Genomic DNA, 14,685 nt, shown 5'->3' with positions numbered 1-14,685 from the left:
TCAATTGTGTTTTTGGATGTTCCAACTAGGTGAAATTCTACCTATTTGATGTTGGAAACGGCATTGAAATTTGAAAAAGCTTTCGATAGGTTAGAAGAAGAGGATGCTCAGTATTTGCATTACTTTTGAGAAGATGATAGTGGTAGAAAGAGGGATGGACCTCCGTCAAATTTAGATTGGAAAAGCGCATCCGTATTTGTTAAATTTCTTAAAAATTTCTTCAACGTGACTTTGAAGTTTAGTGCTTCATTGCAAGTTAGTGCTTGTGCTTATCTTCATGAAATTTGTAATCTTGTAACCGAATTGGATGAATGGATATTAAGTGGAAATTTTTTGTTGGGTGAAATGGCAACTAACATGAAGAAGAAGTTTGATAAGTATTGGGGTAAAATGGAAAGTGTGAATCAATTATTGCTTTTTTGCTGCTATTCTTGATCCAAGATACAAAATGGATTATGTTGAATATTGTTTGAATGATCTATTTAAGGATTGGGAAGTTGTTAGTAACATGATGAAATCTTTGAAAGCAAATTTGATGGCTATTTATGAGTGGTATGTGAGTCATGAAGGTATTCATAGAAGTAGTCAAGCATCAACTGAGGAGTCTTCAAGTTCTATTAATACTTATAAAGGATGTTCTTCTATGAGTGATGTTCGTCTTTCTAGATTTATGGAAAAACAAGCAATTAAGGATAAGGTTGAGATAAAAAGTGATGTTGAACGATACTTATTGGATGCTCGTAAAAGCATAGAGAATAAGGATTTTGAAGTTCTAGATTGGTGGAAGGTGAACGGAAATAAGTATGGTGTCTTGTCCAATTTGGCCAAAGATGTTTTGGCTATTCAAGTTTCAACTGTTGCATCAGAAAGTGCATTTAGTACTGGAGGAATGATACTTTATCCTTTTCATAGTTCCTTAAGTCCTAGAATGGTCGAGGTCTTAGTATGCACTCAAAATTGGTTGAAAGCTTCTCTAAACTTGGATGGTTTTTGTATGGAAGATGTTGAGCATTACAACCAAATGGATGAACTTTTAGAATCAATAAATTCAAATTCAACTTCAACTGAAGATGACCAAAGGTCCAATGCTAAATGATTCATTCATTTTACATGTTTTCACTTTTGAGGTAGGCATATTAATCTGACAATAATTTCATGATTTGTATGTTTCCATCAATTTTCTTATCTTTGTAGAACTGACTTATAGTTTTTATGCTAACAGGACACTTAATACTGCAGTATTGCAGAGCTCTAGTATTACTTTTGCTTTATATTAATATACTTGAGCTTGGTTTTGTTATTCTTGCTGTTTGTAAGTAAAAAATTTCTGTTTCTAGCCTTGTTAAAATCCTTATAATTCATCTAATTGGACTTGAAATATGCATATCTACAATCACTATGTTATGCTATGTGTTTTTAGAATATAAGAAGATTGGCAGCTTTAATGGACAAACTATTTGTCTTGGTCTGGAAAGAGGTGTCTGGGACCTCATTATCCCTCAAACTGTCTGGCCTTGAGATCAAAGATTTGAACACAACAACTTAGCATTCTCAGGTAATCCCCTCCTCTATAATTCAAAGAATCACATTATTAGTTTTGGTTCATATCAAGCTTAGTCTTCTAATTCAATGGACAAATCAAGCTTATGCTATTTATGCTTCTATTATGCACAGACAGATCAAGCTTCCAACATTTTCATTTTTATGTGATCTGTTTACTTGTACAGGTCAGAATCAACAGCTGCGGTTTTTGGTTGGGATTTGTTTGAAGATTGCAGATTGAGTTCTGAGATGGCAGCTCCTTTGAAATGCAATGGATGGCAGCTAATGAGATGGAGAAGTATGGATCCAGATTAGCATACCACCTTTTATTTTTGTATCATTCATTCTCTGGTGAAGATCTTCATCATGCAGTCGGTCGGCCACTTAGCAATGTATGCCTGTAAAATATGAAGATCAAATATACCATTAAGGCATTCACTGCATACTTTTACGTTCACACACACATGCATTATTAGCTTAAGCCATTTTTCCATGTCCACAGTTCAATGCTCTATAGAATGGATTAGGTTACTTTCTCTTGACATTCAGAATCTACTCTTGTAATTGATTAGGAGGAATTGCCACTAGATATTATGCATCATTCATGTTTCTCTTGATTTGTTGCTTTCCCTTGCAGGCATTTCTTCTTCATAGCAATATTTACAGTGGATGACAGCTCGTTTGAGATGCAAAGCTTCTGAAGGATCATTTTTTTTTTTGTTTATGCAACTGTAAAAAGTTTACTGTCTGTAATAATTTTGAAGTTTATTGACATTGGTAACTGTATGTTGTAGTTGGGTGAATATTTATTCGGATGGTTGTACCCCTATTAAATATTAATCTTATTTGGATGACGTATCGATTTTATTTGAGTGTATTTTATTACACTTTGTGCAAACCAATCGAGACTTGATTGGGTTGGGTTCCAATATTTAATTGGGTTGGGTTGGTTTGATTGGGTTGGGTTGGATTGAGTTGAGTTTCAATATTTAATTGGGTTGGGTTGGTTTGATTTTAAATCAAACCGATCATATTGGGTTGAATTTGGATTGGGGCAAAAATCGACCCAACCCGTGCCCACTCCTAGATGCAAATATGTATAAATTATAAAAGCCAACATCAAGAACAAATGATTTGCAAAATCAAACCGACCATGTCGGGTTGGATTTGGGTTGGGGCAAAAACCAACCCAACCCAACCCATGCCCATTCCTAGATGCAAATATTTATAAATTATAAAAGCCAACATCAAGAACAAATGATTTGTATTAAATTACTAGCAAATGCCGTGTGCTTTGTTACATGTTTGATATGTGAATTATAAAATAATAAGGATCTATTTGACGTGACTTTTAAAAAGTCGAAATGAATTTTTGAAACCTAAAAACTACTTTTAAACTCGTTTGGCTAATTTTATAAAAAAAATGCTGCTTCTAATTGGAAGAGTTTTTAAAAGAAGCTAGTCAAATTTGACTTACGCTAAAAGCATTTTCGAAATAAAAAGCTCTTTTAAAATTTAGTTTAAACAAAAATTAAAATTACATTCTTCGGAAGCTTTTCTATGCGAAACAGAAGTCAAAATGAGTTTTAGCTAAGATTGAAAAGAATAAAAACTTCAAATTTTGCAATCCTTAAAAGGTGAAGATGTAAATACGTCTAAATTACCGAAGCCATCATCAAGAAATATCAAATAACTTGAGATAGGTTAATAACATGTTTAATGTGCTAAATTAGATTGCATTAAACAAGATTCAAAAGGATACAAAGTTCAAGTCTAGTGCTTTTCTATTTTCATTTTTTTTTTTTACTTCTTTATCTATTTTTTATTTCTTGAAAAGGAGGATGCATATACATCTAAATTGCAAAAGCCAACATCAAGAAGTATCAAACGACTCGCATTACATTACTAGCATAAATAAACATATTGAATTTAACCACAATAAAGAAGTATAATAAAAAATTCGGAACCGAGGATGCAAATATGTATATCTAAATTACAATTCATAATTAATAAATATCAAATTACTTTGCATTACGTACTAACACGTTTGATATGTAAATAAGGACACAAAGTTCAAAAATCTTGTGCACTTTAAAAAGTGAAGATGTGAACGTCTCCATTAATAAAGTTTAACATCAAGAAATACCAAATGTCTAAATTACAAAAGCCAACATCAAGAAATATTAGGCAACTTGCCTAAAAAATTGGTGTTAATCATCAAACTTGGCAGCGTTTGGACCCTTCACAATACAAAAGAAGTCAAGAACAAGAAAATAGTGAACCACCTGACAATGCAAATTGGGAATCACTTAGGGTCTATAGAGGAGTTTCATGATAAAGTCACATTGGACTAGCTCATTCTAAAAGCACATCTAACGAGACAAAGTATTTTCAGAAAGTTATCCAAATAGGCCCAAAAACAACTTCTTAAACTTAAGAGCAGACTTTGGCTTTTCTACCAAACAAGCATTAAATCAAAATTCTTCAAAAGATCTGCAGGCCAAAAATTACGTGACACTGCTATTGTACCCACCAAATTGTTTGGACTAATGCATGTCATTATCATAAAATCGGGAGCTTTGTAAGACTAACTTCAGCATTCATACACTGAAAAAGGTACTGGAAAGACATAAAATTCAAATTCAAGACTTTGCCATGCATTTTTACAGTAAACCAATAGTTCCAGGGCAGTCACTAACAGCAAAAATATACTCTGTGAACAGTACAAAATCAATCTCTGCATGTATAGACTGAAAAGGTACTTAGAAGCTCATAAAATTCAAATTCAAGAAGATTGAATGTAAATTGCCAGCCATCATATCAGACACTAACAGCAAACATATACTCCAAAAAACGTTCCTGGTCAAACCCTCCTTTCAGAAGATCTAAATTTTACTACGTTCTTGTGGCCACTGTTTTGAGCTCTGCTAAATAAGTTACACAAGAACTCATTTAAGTCACTTGAGAAGTCATGCACCTTTGAAAGAAGTACCCAAGTTCCTACCACCATAAAGCAATACTAGAATACTTGATAAATTCTTCAGTTTTCCTTAACTTACAAAGTCTCCGCCACAAATTCATCCCAAGTTGAAAAAGATGGAGCCATTAACAACCTGTATACGAATTTTTAAGTGTCAATTTGGGAGATCAACATTTAGTTATACTTAAATGCAGTTTTACATACACCCGAGCAAAAAGCAGAACAGAGTGCCATGCCAGCTAATATATTATTGACCATGAAGAGGCAGAGGTGACAATTATACATCACTAACCTCGCAAGCATACTTAACTCTGATCTCGAAGCTATCATGGATATTCAAAATGTAGCCAGAAATACGTTTGGCTATTAAATATCCCGTTAAGAACAAAACAACGGGATGGAAAAACAAAGAACAATTTCTTCTAGTCTTCCAATGTTCAACTACCAACCCAGTTTCCCTGTTCTTATTTGACATGGGGGTGTAGAGGAAAACAGGTCAAGTAGAAAGTGAAGTGTAGACAAAATTACAGTGGATTTCAGTTATTCCATTTTATAATCAGTTCAAATGGAAAAGAAAACAAAATAGCAAGGACAGTTGTCATGCTAGTAAAGAACTATAGTAACATTAAATGTAATGATACGGTCTAAGGTAATGAATGGAAAAGGAAATCATAAGTCATCCAATCAATTGGTGATGCCTTGGCATATCATTCATTACATCTTTCATAAAAAATGAAAAGAACAAAGATATTATACAAGTGATTAAGTTCGAACGTCAGTGACAAATGATTCAGGAAGTTCAAAAGAATGAAAATTCCCTTTGCATGCAAGTTAGATTCAAAATTGGTATTTCTATGTTTTAATAGTTTGCATTCACAATGAATTTTGAAAGAGATAATTTCAAAATTCAGTCCACGTAATAACAACTACCACTCATATCCTTCCATAGTAAAGTAAAGAACATAACGTGATAAGCAATTCAAATATTTAGATCCATGAAAGATACAAAATATAAGCAGCAACATTAATCGCCATATTTTTTCTCCCGTAGTTCAATTTTCCAGAAGTAATTCACTAATAAATTTAACTGATATGACCAATAGAGGAGTTCACATATTAGTTATCATCACTAAATGTTGGGGGGTGCGGGGGTTAATTGAAATAGTAGAAAATCAAGAAATTTGGAAACATCTTTCATACACCACTAAATGAAAATTTATACGAGTCAGGGGGTCAGTCATTTGTTTTACCTGTATACTGGCAGAGGAAATGCTTCCAGAGTAACACATCATTCATTTGGTAGAGGTCCCAAAAGTTCAGAAACTTTTTCTCCAGTTTTCAGATTTTCCTTTTTTCTATAACAATCGATAAGCTCTGTAGCATCTGTCTCGAGACCTGTCAATTTCTTGTCTAACATATTAATCTTCTCAAGAAATGCTTCAAATTGACCAGTATAGCCCTCTTCTGCTTCCTTTGCCTTCTGTTCTAAAATTGAGCAATTTATCCGATATTCTTCTTCTTGTTTCTCACGTAGCTTCTCTATTTCACCAGTGCTCAACATAAGACCACCAGGTCCAGTATCCTTGTACAATGGTTCTTCAGGAAGCTGAGCCCTTTGCCTGTATTCTGCAAAAGCCCTTTGGGTTTCCTTTAAGGCCTTCCTATAACCATCCAATATACCCCCCATTAAATATAGCTCTCGTTCATAACGATAAAGTTCCCCGTCTCTTTTCTGTATCTCATCCAATTTAGTCTTATGCAAGTGTTCTATCATGTTATCCCGTTTCTGCAACTCATTAAGCAAGAGCTGCTGGTTTAGACTTAAATGCTCCTGCGCCTGTTCCTTCTCCTCATACATCACCCTAGCTCTATCCATTAAATGTTGCATTTGCGCCATGCATGTTCCAAAATCTCCTGGCTTCTGATCCCATGGGTCATTGATCTTTAACCTCTTGTTGCTATCGTTATGTGGGATATCGTTGTCATGTTCCATCACCCTTTTTCCTATGTTATTATTGTTAAAAAATGGTGCAGCAGAATCCATATGCCGCATATCAACCCGAAGATCCACCATAGCATGGTCACGAAGCTGCCCTTGTGAACCAAAACCCATTAGGTTTGCCTCCATTGTTTGAAGTAAATTACCTGTGAGGCCATCCCCTTCAAGAGCATTGACATTTGATAAAATATTAAGCCCGTCCTCAGCTTCCTCCTCTCCTTCCTCTCCCTCTCCCTCTCCCTCTCCCTCCTCCTCGTCCTCTTCCATATCTCCCTCGTCCTCTTTCCTATCCTCAAGGCTGCCAAACCCCCTATCTTCTTCCATACTACAGCGCCCCATGAAATGCCTTCCCATGTTGTTCTTCCCATCCAAATCCCACCGTCCTTGCTCCTCTTGCTCCTCCAACTCAGCATCTTCCTTGCAATTGTCCACATCTATCATCTCCGCATTCTTCACCTCTTCTTCCTCCTCCACAACATCTTGTCCAAGTGTTAGCTCAAAGTTCAGCCCATCCATCACATTACCCTCTACTTCCGGACCTTCACCTTCAACACCAACCTTCACATCCTCCTCATTAACCCCCTCCTCCTCCTCCTCCTCATTAACCCCATCCTCCTCCTCCTTTGCTTTCACATTCTCCTCATTAACCCCATCCTCCTCCTCCTTTGCTTTCACATTCTCCTCATTAACCCCATCCTCCTCCTCCTCCTTTGCCTTCACATCCATCTTATTAACCCCATCCTCCTCCTCCTCCTTGGCTTTCACATTCTCCTCATTAACCCCATCCTCCTCCGTTGCCGTCACATCCTCCTCATTAACCCCATTCTTCTCCTCCATTGCTCTCACATTCTCCCCATTAACGCCATCCTCCTCCTCCTCCTCCTTTGCCTTCACATCCTCCTCATTAACCCCATCCTCCTCATTAGCCTTCATGTCCTCTTCATTAACCCCATCCTCCTCCTTTGTCTTCACATCCTCCTCATTTACTCCATCCTCCTCCTTTACCTCCACATTCAACTCCACCTTTTCCATTGCCGTCTCTTCCTCCCTCAACAATAACACCTCTTCGCGCTGCGACTTAATTAAGTACTGAAAATGTGATGCATAGTAGCAATCCCCCAAGCGCTCTCCTTTAGTCAACTCCTTCTCCATCATTAACCAGAAAAATGTGGCCCAATCCACCTTCTCAGGGTGCCCCTTCCTTATCATCGTCAACCAATTCACCACCTCAACTGGTGTTACCCATAGGTCCTCATGCAAAAGCACACATTTGGACACAAAATCTTCAATAAACACTTTCGAATCTTCAGATACAAGCTCGGAATCCAGGTCCACACTTTCTACTCCACTCACATTCCCCTTTTCCTTCTTCAACGGCAACTTAAATGCACGTGCCATGTCAGCCCTATTGACCGCAATACGGAACTCATTAACATAGCTACACCTCAGTTTTGGATCATAAGTAGCAACCAACTGTGCAATCAAGTCTACCCTTACATCCCTATCAAATTCTAGATGAAAAAAATCCCACAAACCAAGTTTCTTCAAAAGTTTCTCATGCTTAGAGAAATCAAGCATATTAGGTGGTATAGAGGGGATGGGATTCAATTTTTCCATCAAAGCTTGCAACTTTTTTTCAATCGCTTGTTGTTTCTTAACATTGGACTTACCCTTCTTCCTCTTGTTGACTCCCCTACGATTTTGAGGGTTGTGGGATGGAGTCGTCACAGATCCCTCAGAAACAGCCATGTGGGGGTCTGTTATTGGTAAGACAACGTGCAACTCGGCGAATGATTCTTGTACCTTTGGGGCTTCAGGGTTTTCTTGATCTTCAGACTGAGCTTCTTCTGGAGCCCAGCCCTGATCGGGTTGATTCTCAATTTCATGGATCTGGGTTTGGGGATCTTCATCCAAGATTAAGGGTTCTTGGGCCTCTTGCAGGTGCTGNTCACGCTCAAGGAGCACTAGTTAGAGTAAATTTAAGGGATAATTGCAGCATCGGTCCCAAATCTTCATCTTTTTAGCAGATTTGGCCAAATCTTTTAAAAATTTGCACCAGGAGGACAAACTATCAGTAACCGTCAATTACACATTTTGTTGACCAAAAGTCGACCGTCTAATCAAAATTTGACTACTTTAAGCTCCTGTTTTCATATTATAATTTTTCTCTTTTATTTGCAACTATATAATTTTTCATAAAATAGTATTATACATAAATTAATTTTTTTTTTGCTTTTTCAACAACATAGTTTTCAAAAAATACTATTTCAAAAATAAAAATACCAAATAATGGAGGTAGTGACGAATTTAGAATGTTGAGTCAGCACGGACGGTCGTTAACTGTCAACCGTGAACTGTCGGCCGCAATAAAATATTAAGAGCTCATTTGATGTCATTTAAAAAAAATACACTTTGAAATAGTAATTTGATGGAGAATGTGTAGTTAAAAATAAAAAAAATGAATTTACGTATAACATTATTTTATTAAAGAATGTTTGATCGAAAATTAAAAAAAATGTATTATGAACTAAATGAAAATCAAATAAGGTTTAAAATTAAAAAAATAATTATTTTGTTGAAGTTGAACATATATAATTTTGTTATAAGAATAAATTGTACTCACCAAATGATATTGTTGATTTGTATAATTCAAAGGAAGAACATGTTGTTCAAATTTTTACAATTGCATTAAAATCGGTAAAATCTAACATATATTATTTTGTTAAATTTACTATCATAACTCATTAAGTGTCATAATGGTCAAATTATCAATATTTCTAAGAAGAGCTCACAAGTTCAATTCCCTTAGGCTTTCCTTATCACAATAATTTTTGGTGAAAATTGTATAACTAAAAGTGTTATACAATATTCAATAAATTGGTTGACAAAAGTTTCGAACTCAGGACATCCAGGAAACACATGCAAGCACTCACCAACTTGGCTAGAAGGAAGAGCTAAAATGAAAATGGATTACCAATAATATATCCTAAACATTTGTCTATTCTAAACCCCAAAAAAGGACTCCCGGTGGATCCAGTACGCACAGCCGTAGGACTCGTCAGGTGCTGTATCCGCCAGTGAATAGGGGCAAACAAGGGCTAAAAGGGTAAAATGATAATTTCAAATTATTTCATATCACATAATTAAACAAAACAAAAAATAAAGTATAATTTGCGACCCACTTCCCCAACCCATCCACTACCAAACTTCCTCTTCTTCTTTTCTACCCTACCATCGAACTAAGCCACGGTTGCCATCACCATCTCCACCATTACCTTCTTCCCCAACCATTCTTCCTTTTTTTTCCACATCTTATCCCACCAGATCGAACCCAAATTGAACCCACAATGAACTCATCTTCTCCAATCAATTTTCAAATCTCGAACTCTAGTATTGCTCGAAAAGTTGAGGATGGATTTCGGCGGCGTAAAAGCCAAATTGGCGGCAAAATCATCCAAGAATGCATGTAGGTTTTAGAATTCTCTATGCTAAAGTGCTGAAAAAAGATAAAATTGCGTAGTTCAAATAAGAGTTAAGCCCCATTTTCCTGTTAACAGATTTAAGCCCCCCTTTACAGCCATTAATGTCAATCGTTTTATGGCTATAGATCGTTTTGTGGCAATAAATCTACCTCTGCAGCAATTTTTTCTATAAGTGCTTGTTAGGCAATTTTGTTGTCAAACGACCTCCCCGGGCGATGATATAACCTCGGTTGTTTATTATCAATCGGCATCGGCCTAATGATTGATTAGCACATCGACACAATTAACGAGACGACACAATCCATTTTGTTATGGACCGTTCGAAGTAACCTATTTTATAGTGTTGCTCACGGTTCTCGCACCATTCCTTGGAAGGCTATGTTATTATTGTTGAGGCCCAATTATTTGAGTCGAGCCTTTGATCCACCACTTAGCCATAATTGTAACTTACCTTGTTTGGACAATACTCTTGGCATATATTCCTCTCAACCTCTCGGCCTCCATTTAGAGTGAAAAAACCCTCTTTGTGAGCTTCTCTCTCTCGGCCGTTTCTTCCCTCCCTCTCTGTGACCTTTGTGGTTGATATATTGTGGGTATTTTCTTGGCCTTCTTCTTCCCATATCCATAGCAACCGGACCGTGGTGGCACAAGGTGGTATTGGAGTTGTCTCAAGAAATGGTGTCGATGTTTTTGGTAAATTGAGCCCGGTTTTGCACTGCTTGGCTGTGGAATTCGGTCCTACAGTGGTTGATCTCTGTAAATGATTGTTTTTCTCATGTTTGAGGTGTAGTTCTGAAGTTGGATTAAGTTAATGGATGGTCAAAGGAACTGATATCAGCCAATGAGCACTTTAAAAGCAAATTCGTGGTTACAATTTCAGAAAATCCCGTTGAAGTTTGTCTTGTTGTTCTGTAGTTTCATTTGTTGTTTCAATAATATTTTGCTGTTAGAAAGTAATAGAACGTTACTATGATAGTGTGAAGGTTTTTTCAATTGGTGACAATGAAAATGGTGGTGGTTTCTGACTTCTTTCTTTTTGATTTGTTGTGACGATGGGTGTTTTCAGTTGTGCTCCACGGCTAAAAATGGTAGAGTTGTGAAGTGGCAATGGTGATGGTAAGAGGTTGTAGGTAATTTGTGGTGGCGACGATGTAGGTAAGGGAAGGTGGTCATGGAAACGACACTAAGGTTGTTTATAGGATAACGTGGCATTTTTTTTAAAAATAAAAATAAAATCGAAGAAAAGTACAACTTGAAAAACACACCCTTCTTTCCAAATTTATACCCACAGAACCTATACCCATAAATCTATACCCACAAAATCCATTTCTCCCTAAACCGAAATCCACACAGTCGGTACTTTGTTGCCTTACCATCTCCAGCAACACTTCAAATGAAGGTGTCATCGTCGCTCTAGTAGCAATTCCATTGACTGTTTCGTCACTGAACTGTTCAATTCTATGGCCGCACTTTGTTTTGACCCCGCCAATATAAAAAATTAGTCTTATATTCTTTATTTATTTTTATGCTTTTAGTTATCTTCATTGATTCAAAATAGTGGTTCTAAAGATTTTCAAATTCAAACCTAAGGGGAACTTCTAATTTTCTCCCTTTTCCAATTTTATTAAATGGTATTATTTTTCTATTTTTTGGAAGGTTTATATTTGATTGAAAATTTTCAAGATGATGATAAATTTACTTTAATTTGTTTTCATATTACGGACCTGTTGAAAAAGGGCCTCTCTGTTATGCTTAATCGTATGTTCATATTCCACACGTGCCCTACAAATTTAAATAATAAAAATACTCTTCCTCCATTTGAAGTAATTGAGCTTATTAGTTTCTTGATTTCTTGAAATGTGATATAATTGATTTTTATGATGTCGGATTACTCTTTTAGAGTTTCGGGTTCCAATGGATCATCTATGCATGTTATACATCTACTTATTTATTTGAGTCGATCGTGATCCGTGGCTTATTTTCCTCGTAGAATGAGCGGAAGGAATTATAGAATTTGTCATTATTGTAGAGCAAAGGGCCACTCATTTGTCGAATGCCCACAAAACGCCGATGCCTATTATGTAAGCATGGATTCGAGAAGTATTTCATGTTGGAGAAAGAAACGGTCAACAAAGGGCAATTATTTCTTTGCTGCAGTGATAATTGTGGATTTTGAGACTGAGTTCGAAACAATAATCAAGCGGTCAATCTTCTAGCGATAGCACTTTCTCAGTTAACTTGGCAACGTATGAAAGAGTTGAAGATATGGACCACATATTCCAATCTCGAGTCTGCCTCAATGATGAAGAAGAACTATAAATTTCGATGATCGTGATGATTTGCAAAGCAAAAGGTAGTGCGGAAGGGAATGCAAAAGGGAACTAAATCTTTTGTTTTGTGTTGTTGTGTAAGATTGTTTCCGCATCTCAATTTCATTAGACGGTGTTAAAATCCATCTTTCGTATTCGAAGCTTTGAAGTGTGCATAATGTTATTATTTCTTTAAATTGTCTTACTTGGCATGAAACAAGCAGTGCTAAAAACTTGACAAGATCAACACTAACAAAAATTGCACTCAATAGCTCATCAGTAAAAAATAATACATTTTCAAACTAAATATTTGAAGGATGAAAGAGTTGATCATTGCAGACGAAATAAAAGAATGCAGTCAACAATGAGATGGCCATATGATATTCATTACAACATAGTAAAAACAAGCACCACTAGAAGAGAAGTTTCCCACGACTAAGTATTCTCATTTTCCCGAAGAAGATAGTACCCATCACATAGGAGATGTAAACAAACACGCAAAAAAAAAAAAAAAAATTACAAACAAACTTAGATAGTGTGACATATGCCAGAGCTTGACCTAACATCGCACGCCTCTGTTGCCTTTGTTAAATAAGTTTTGATAATAGTATGTTAACGCTTGACTTATAATAAAATACCATATGAAATAGTTAATGATGCATCCATGAAAATTGATATTTAAATTCATATATCAAGACATGTTCATATATTATGAATTGTACATTACATTTTCAGTGGAGAGAGAGATGAAATTTGTAGCCGATAAAAGTTTTGAAAGGGAAAATGGCGCAGGCATCAACAATTGCACAAGTGAGAATATAGTCGGCATGGAATTGTGCAAATATGATATTGGGGCCGACATAGAATATTGTTGAGGTGGCTAATAATTCATTCTACCAACAACCGTATTACTATTGTTATTCCTTTACCTCTTACTTGTGCTGGACGTCGAACCGGACTGCATGTGCATCAACGTTAATCGATAATTTGTAATTCAAAATAATCTTAAATCTACAGCAAGCAAAAGAACATACCTTTGCTTTATTCGATGCCATTTCCAATTGGCACTTTCTCCGAAGTTTCTTTGGCGCTTTCTTTCGTCGTGCCAATTTCAGATCGAGTATGCTTTTGCTTGTAGTTTTTGATAAATCAGTACAATCATTACTTACGTGTATTGTATGATGCCACTTTCAGAACTTGATTTTGCGGCATAAGCTCTTTACATTAAAATTTTATCCAATCCATTATCGCAGGTGATCGCATTTCATCATCTATTGCATGTTCTACCACCTACACAAAGTCTTTTGGCATCTCTTCATATTTCAACATTACATAAGTACTAACTAATCCATAGTAGTTTACTGCAACTTTGTGTGTGATATACTAACATCCCTCCTCTATCTCCGTAGTATGTACTTTTTCGAAAAATGTGTAACATCCTTCCAAAAGCACTACGATCTTATGCCTGCAAAGTATTCATCAAAACTCAAACAAATGGTAGCTGCAAACAATTTCACATTTATCTCTCACAAATGAGAGACGAGGACTTTTTTGTCTTATGATGGCCCTCATACATAATAGCCTCTCGTATATCGTACATCGTATCAACAATTTCTACAGATGGAGACAGGATATCGCAATAAACATTTCTTGTGAACTCTACTTGAACTTTCTTAAATTTAGCAATGATATAGACTTGTCGATACTGTTGCTCCATTTGAAATTGTGATGTACACTGTACCATTTGCGAGAATGACTTGAAATTAGTTCGGAACTCTTTTTAAACCTTATTCCCAGAGAACGTTCGTACTATTCGATAAACTGTTTCAACAAGGTCTTCGAGTGCACATATCCATCAAAGAACGCAGTCATACTATCATTTCTCGATGTCGTTGATAACCTTGCCCAGAAAGTGGTTTTGAAAAAGCAAGGAACTCAACGCCATCTATTCTCATATAATCCCGATAGCCACTCATTTTCATGCAGCTCATACATTTCAATCATCACCATCTAATTGTCTTCAATTTTTTCACTAGACTGTGAATCATACACCAATTTGTGTATAGCCTCGAAAATCAAATCCTTATCGACGTGGTATCCAAATTTCTCTACAGCTTCTTCAAAATATGCTACAAACAACATCTGTGCTTCATATTTAGAAAAACAATCTGAATAGCATTTTGCATGACCCTATCTTGATCGTTAATAATTCTATGTGGAGCATCATCATGCATGCATTATACGTGACACCAAACCACAACCAAACAGAGTTCACTGTGGTGATGATTAACGCCACAAATAGGTACTTATTAGTGAAATATGCGGTATCAAAAGCAACCACATCAGCAAACTCATTGTATGCCTGACTACACT

The 14,685-nt window shown here is 36.1% G+C and overlaps 1 protein-coding gene across 5 annotated transcripts; it reads right to left on the bottom strand.

The window, feature by feature from the left end:
* Positions 1 to 3,614: 3,614 nt before the first annotated feature.
* On the bottom strand, positions 3,615 to 8,464 carry LOC111395451. Of its 5 annotated transcripts, XR_002702801.1 has the most exons (4): positions 7,137 to 8,464; positions 5,773 to 7,091; positions 4,602 to 4,655; positions 3,615 to 3,827 (listed from the first exon to the last, which is right to left on the bottom strand). XR_002702801.1 is itself a non-coding variant. In XM_023021446.1 (3 exons), the coding sequence occupies exons 1-2, from the start codon at positions 8,268 to 8,270 to the stop codon at positions 5,811 to 5,813; spliced, it is 2,415 nt and encodes an 804-aa protein (XP_022877214.1). In that variant the 5' UTR covers positions 8,271 to 8,464; the 3' UTR covers positions 3,615 to 3,827; positions 5,773 to 5,810. The 5 variants fall into 5 exon arrangements, 4 of the variants coding, with proteins under 4 accessions (XP_022877214.1, XP_022877213.1, XP_022877216.1 ...); XM_023021446.1 differs by lacking the exon at positions 4,602 to 4,655; XM_023021445.1 differs by lacking the exon at positions 3,615 to 3,827 and having other exon boundaries at positions 4,173 to 4,655.
* Between the last annotated feature and the right edge of the window lie 6,221 nt (positions 8,465 to 14,685).

Source organism: Olea europaea, chromosome 6 (genome assembly GCF_002742605.1).
Source record: "Olea europaea var. sylvestris chromosome 6, O_europaea_v1, whole genome shotgun sequence".
NCBI lineage: Eukaryota > Viridiplantae > Streptophyta > Magnoliopsida > Lamiales > Oleaceae > Olea > Olea europaea.
The sequence above is the reverse complement of the archived record's forward strand: the minus strand, read 5'-3'. Positions and strand labels throughout refer to the sequence as shown.

What these genes read in the sequence shown, in the direction of transcription:
- LOC111395451 (XM_023021446.1), bottom strand. Translation starts at nt 8,270, where the DNA reads ATGGCTGTTTCTGAGGGATCTGTGACGACTCCATCCCACAACCCTCAA. An exon ending in ATGTGAAAGCAAAGGAGGAG is followed by an intron (nt 7,092 to 7,136) that starts GAGGATGGGGTT and finishes GGGGTTAATGAG; the next exon opens with GAGGATGTGAAGGTTGGTGT.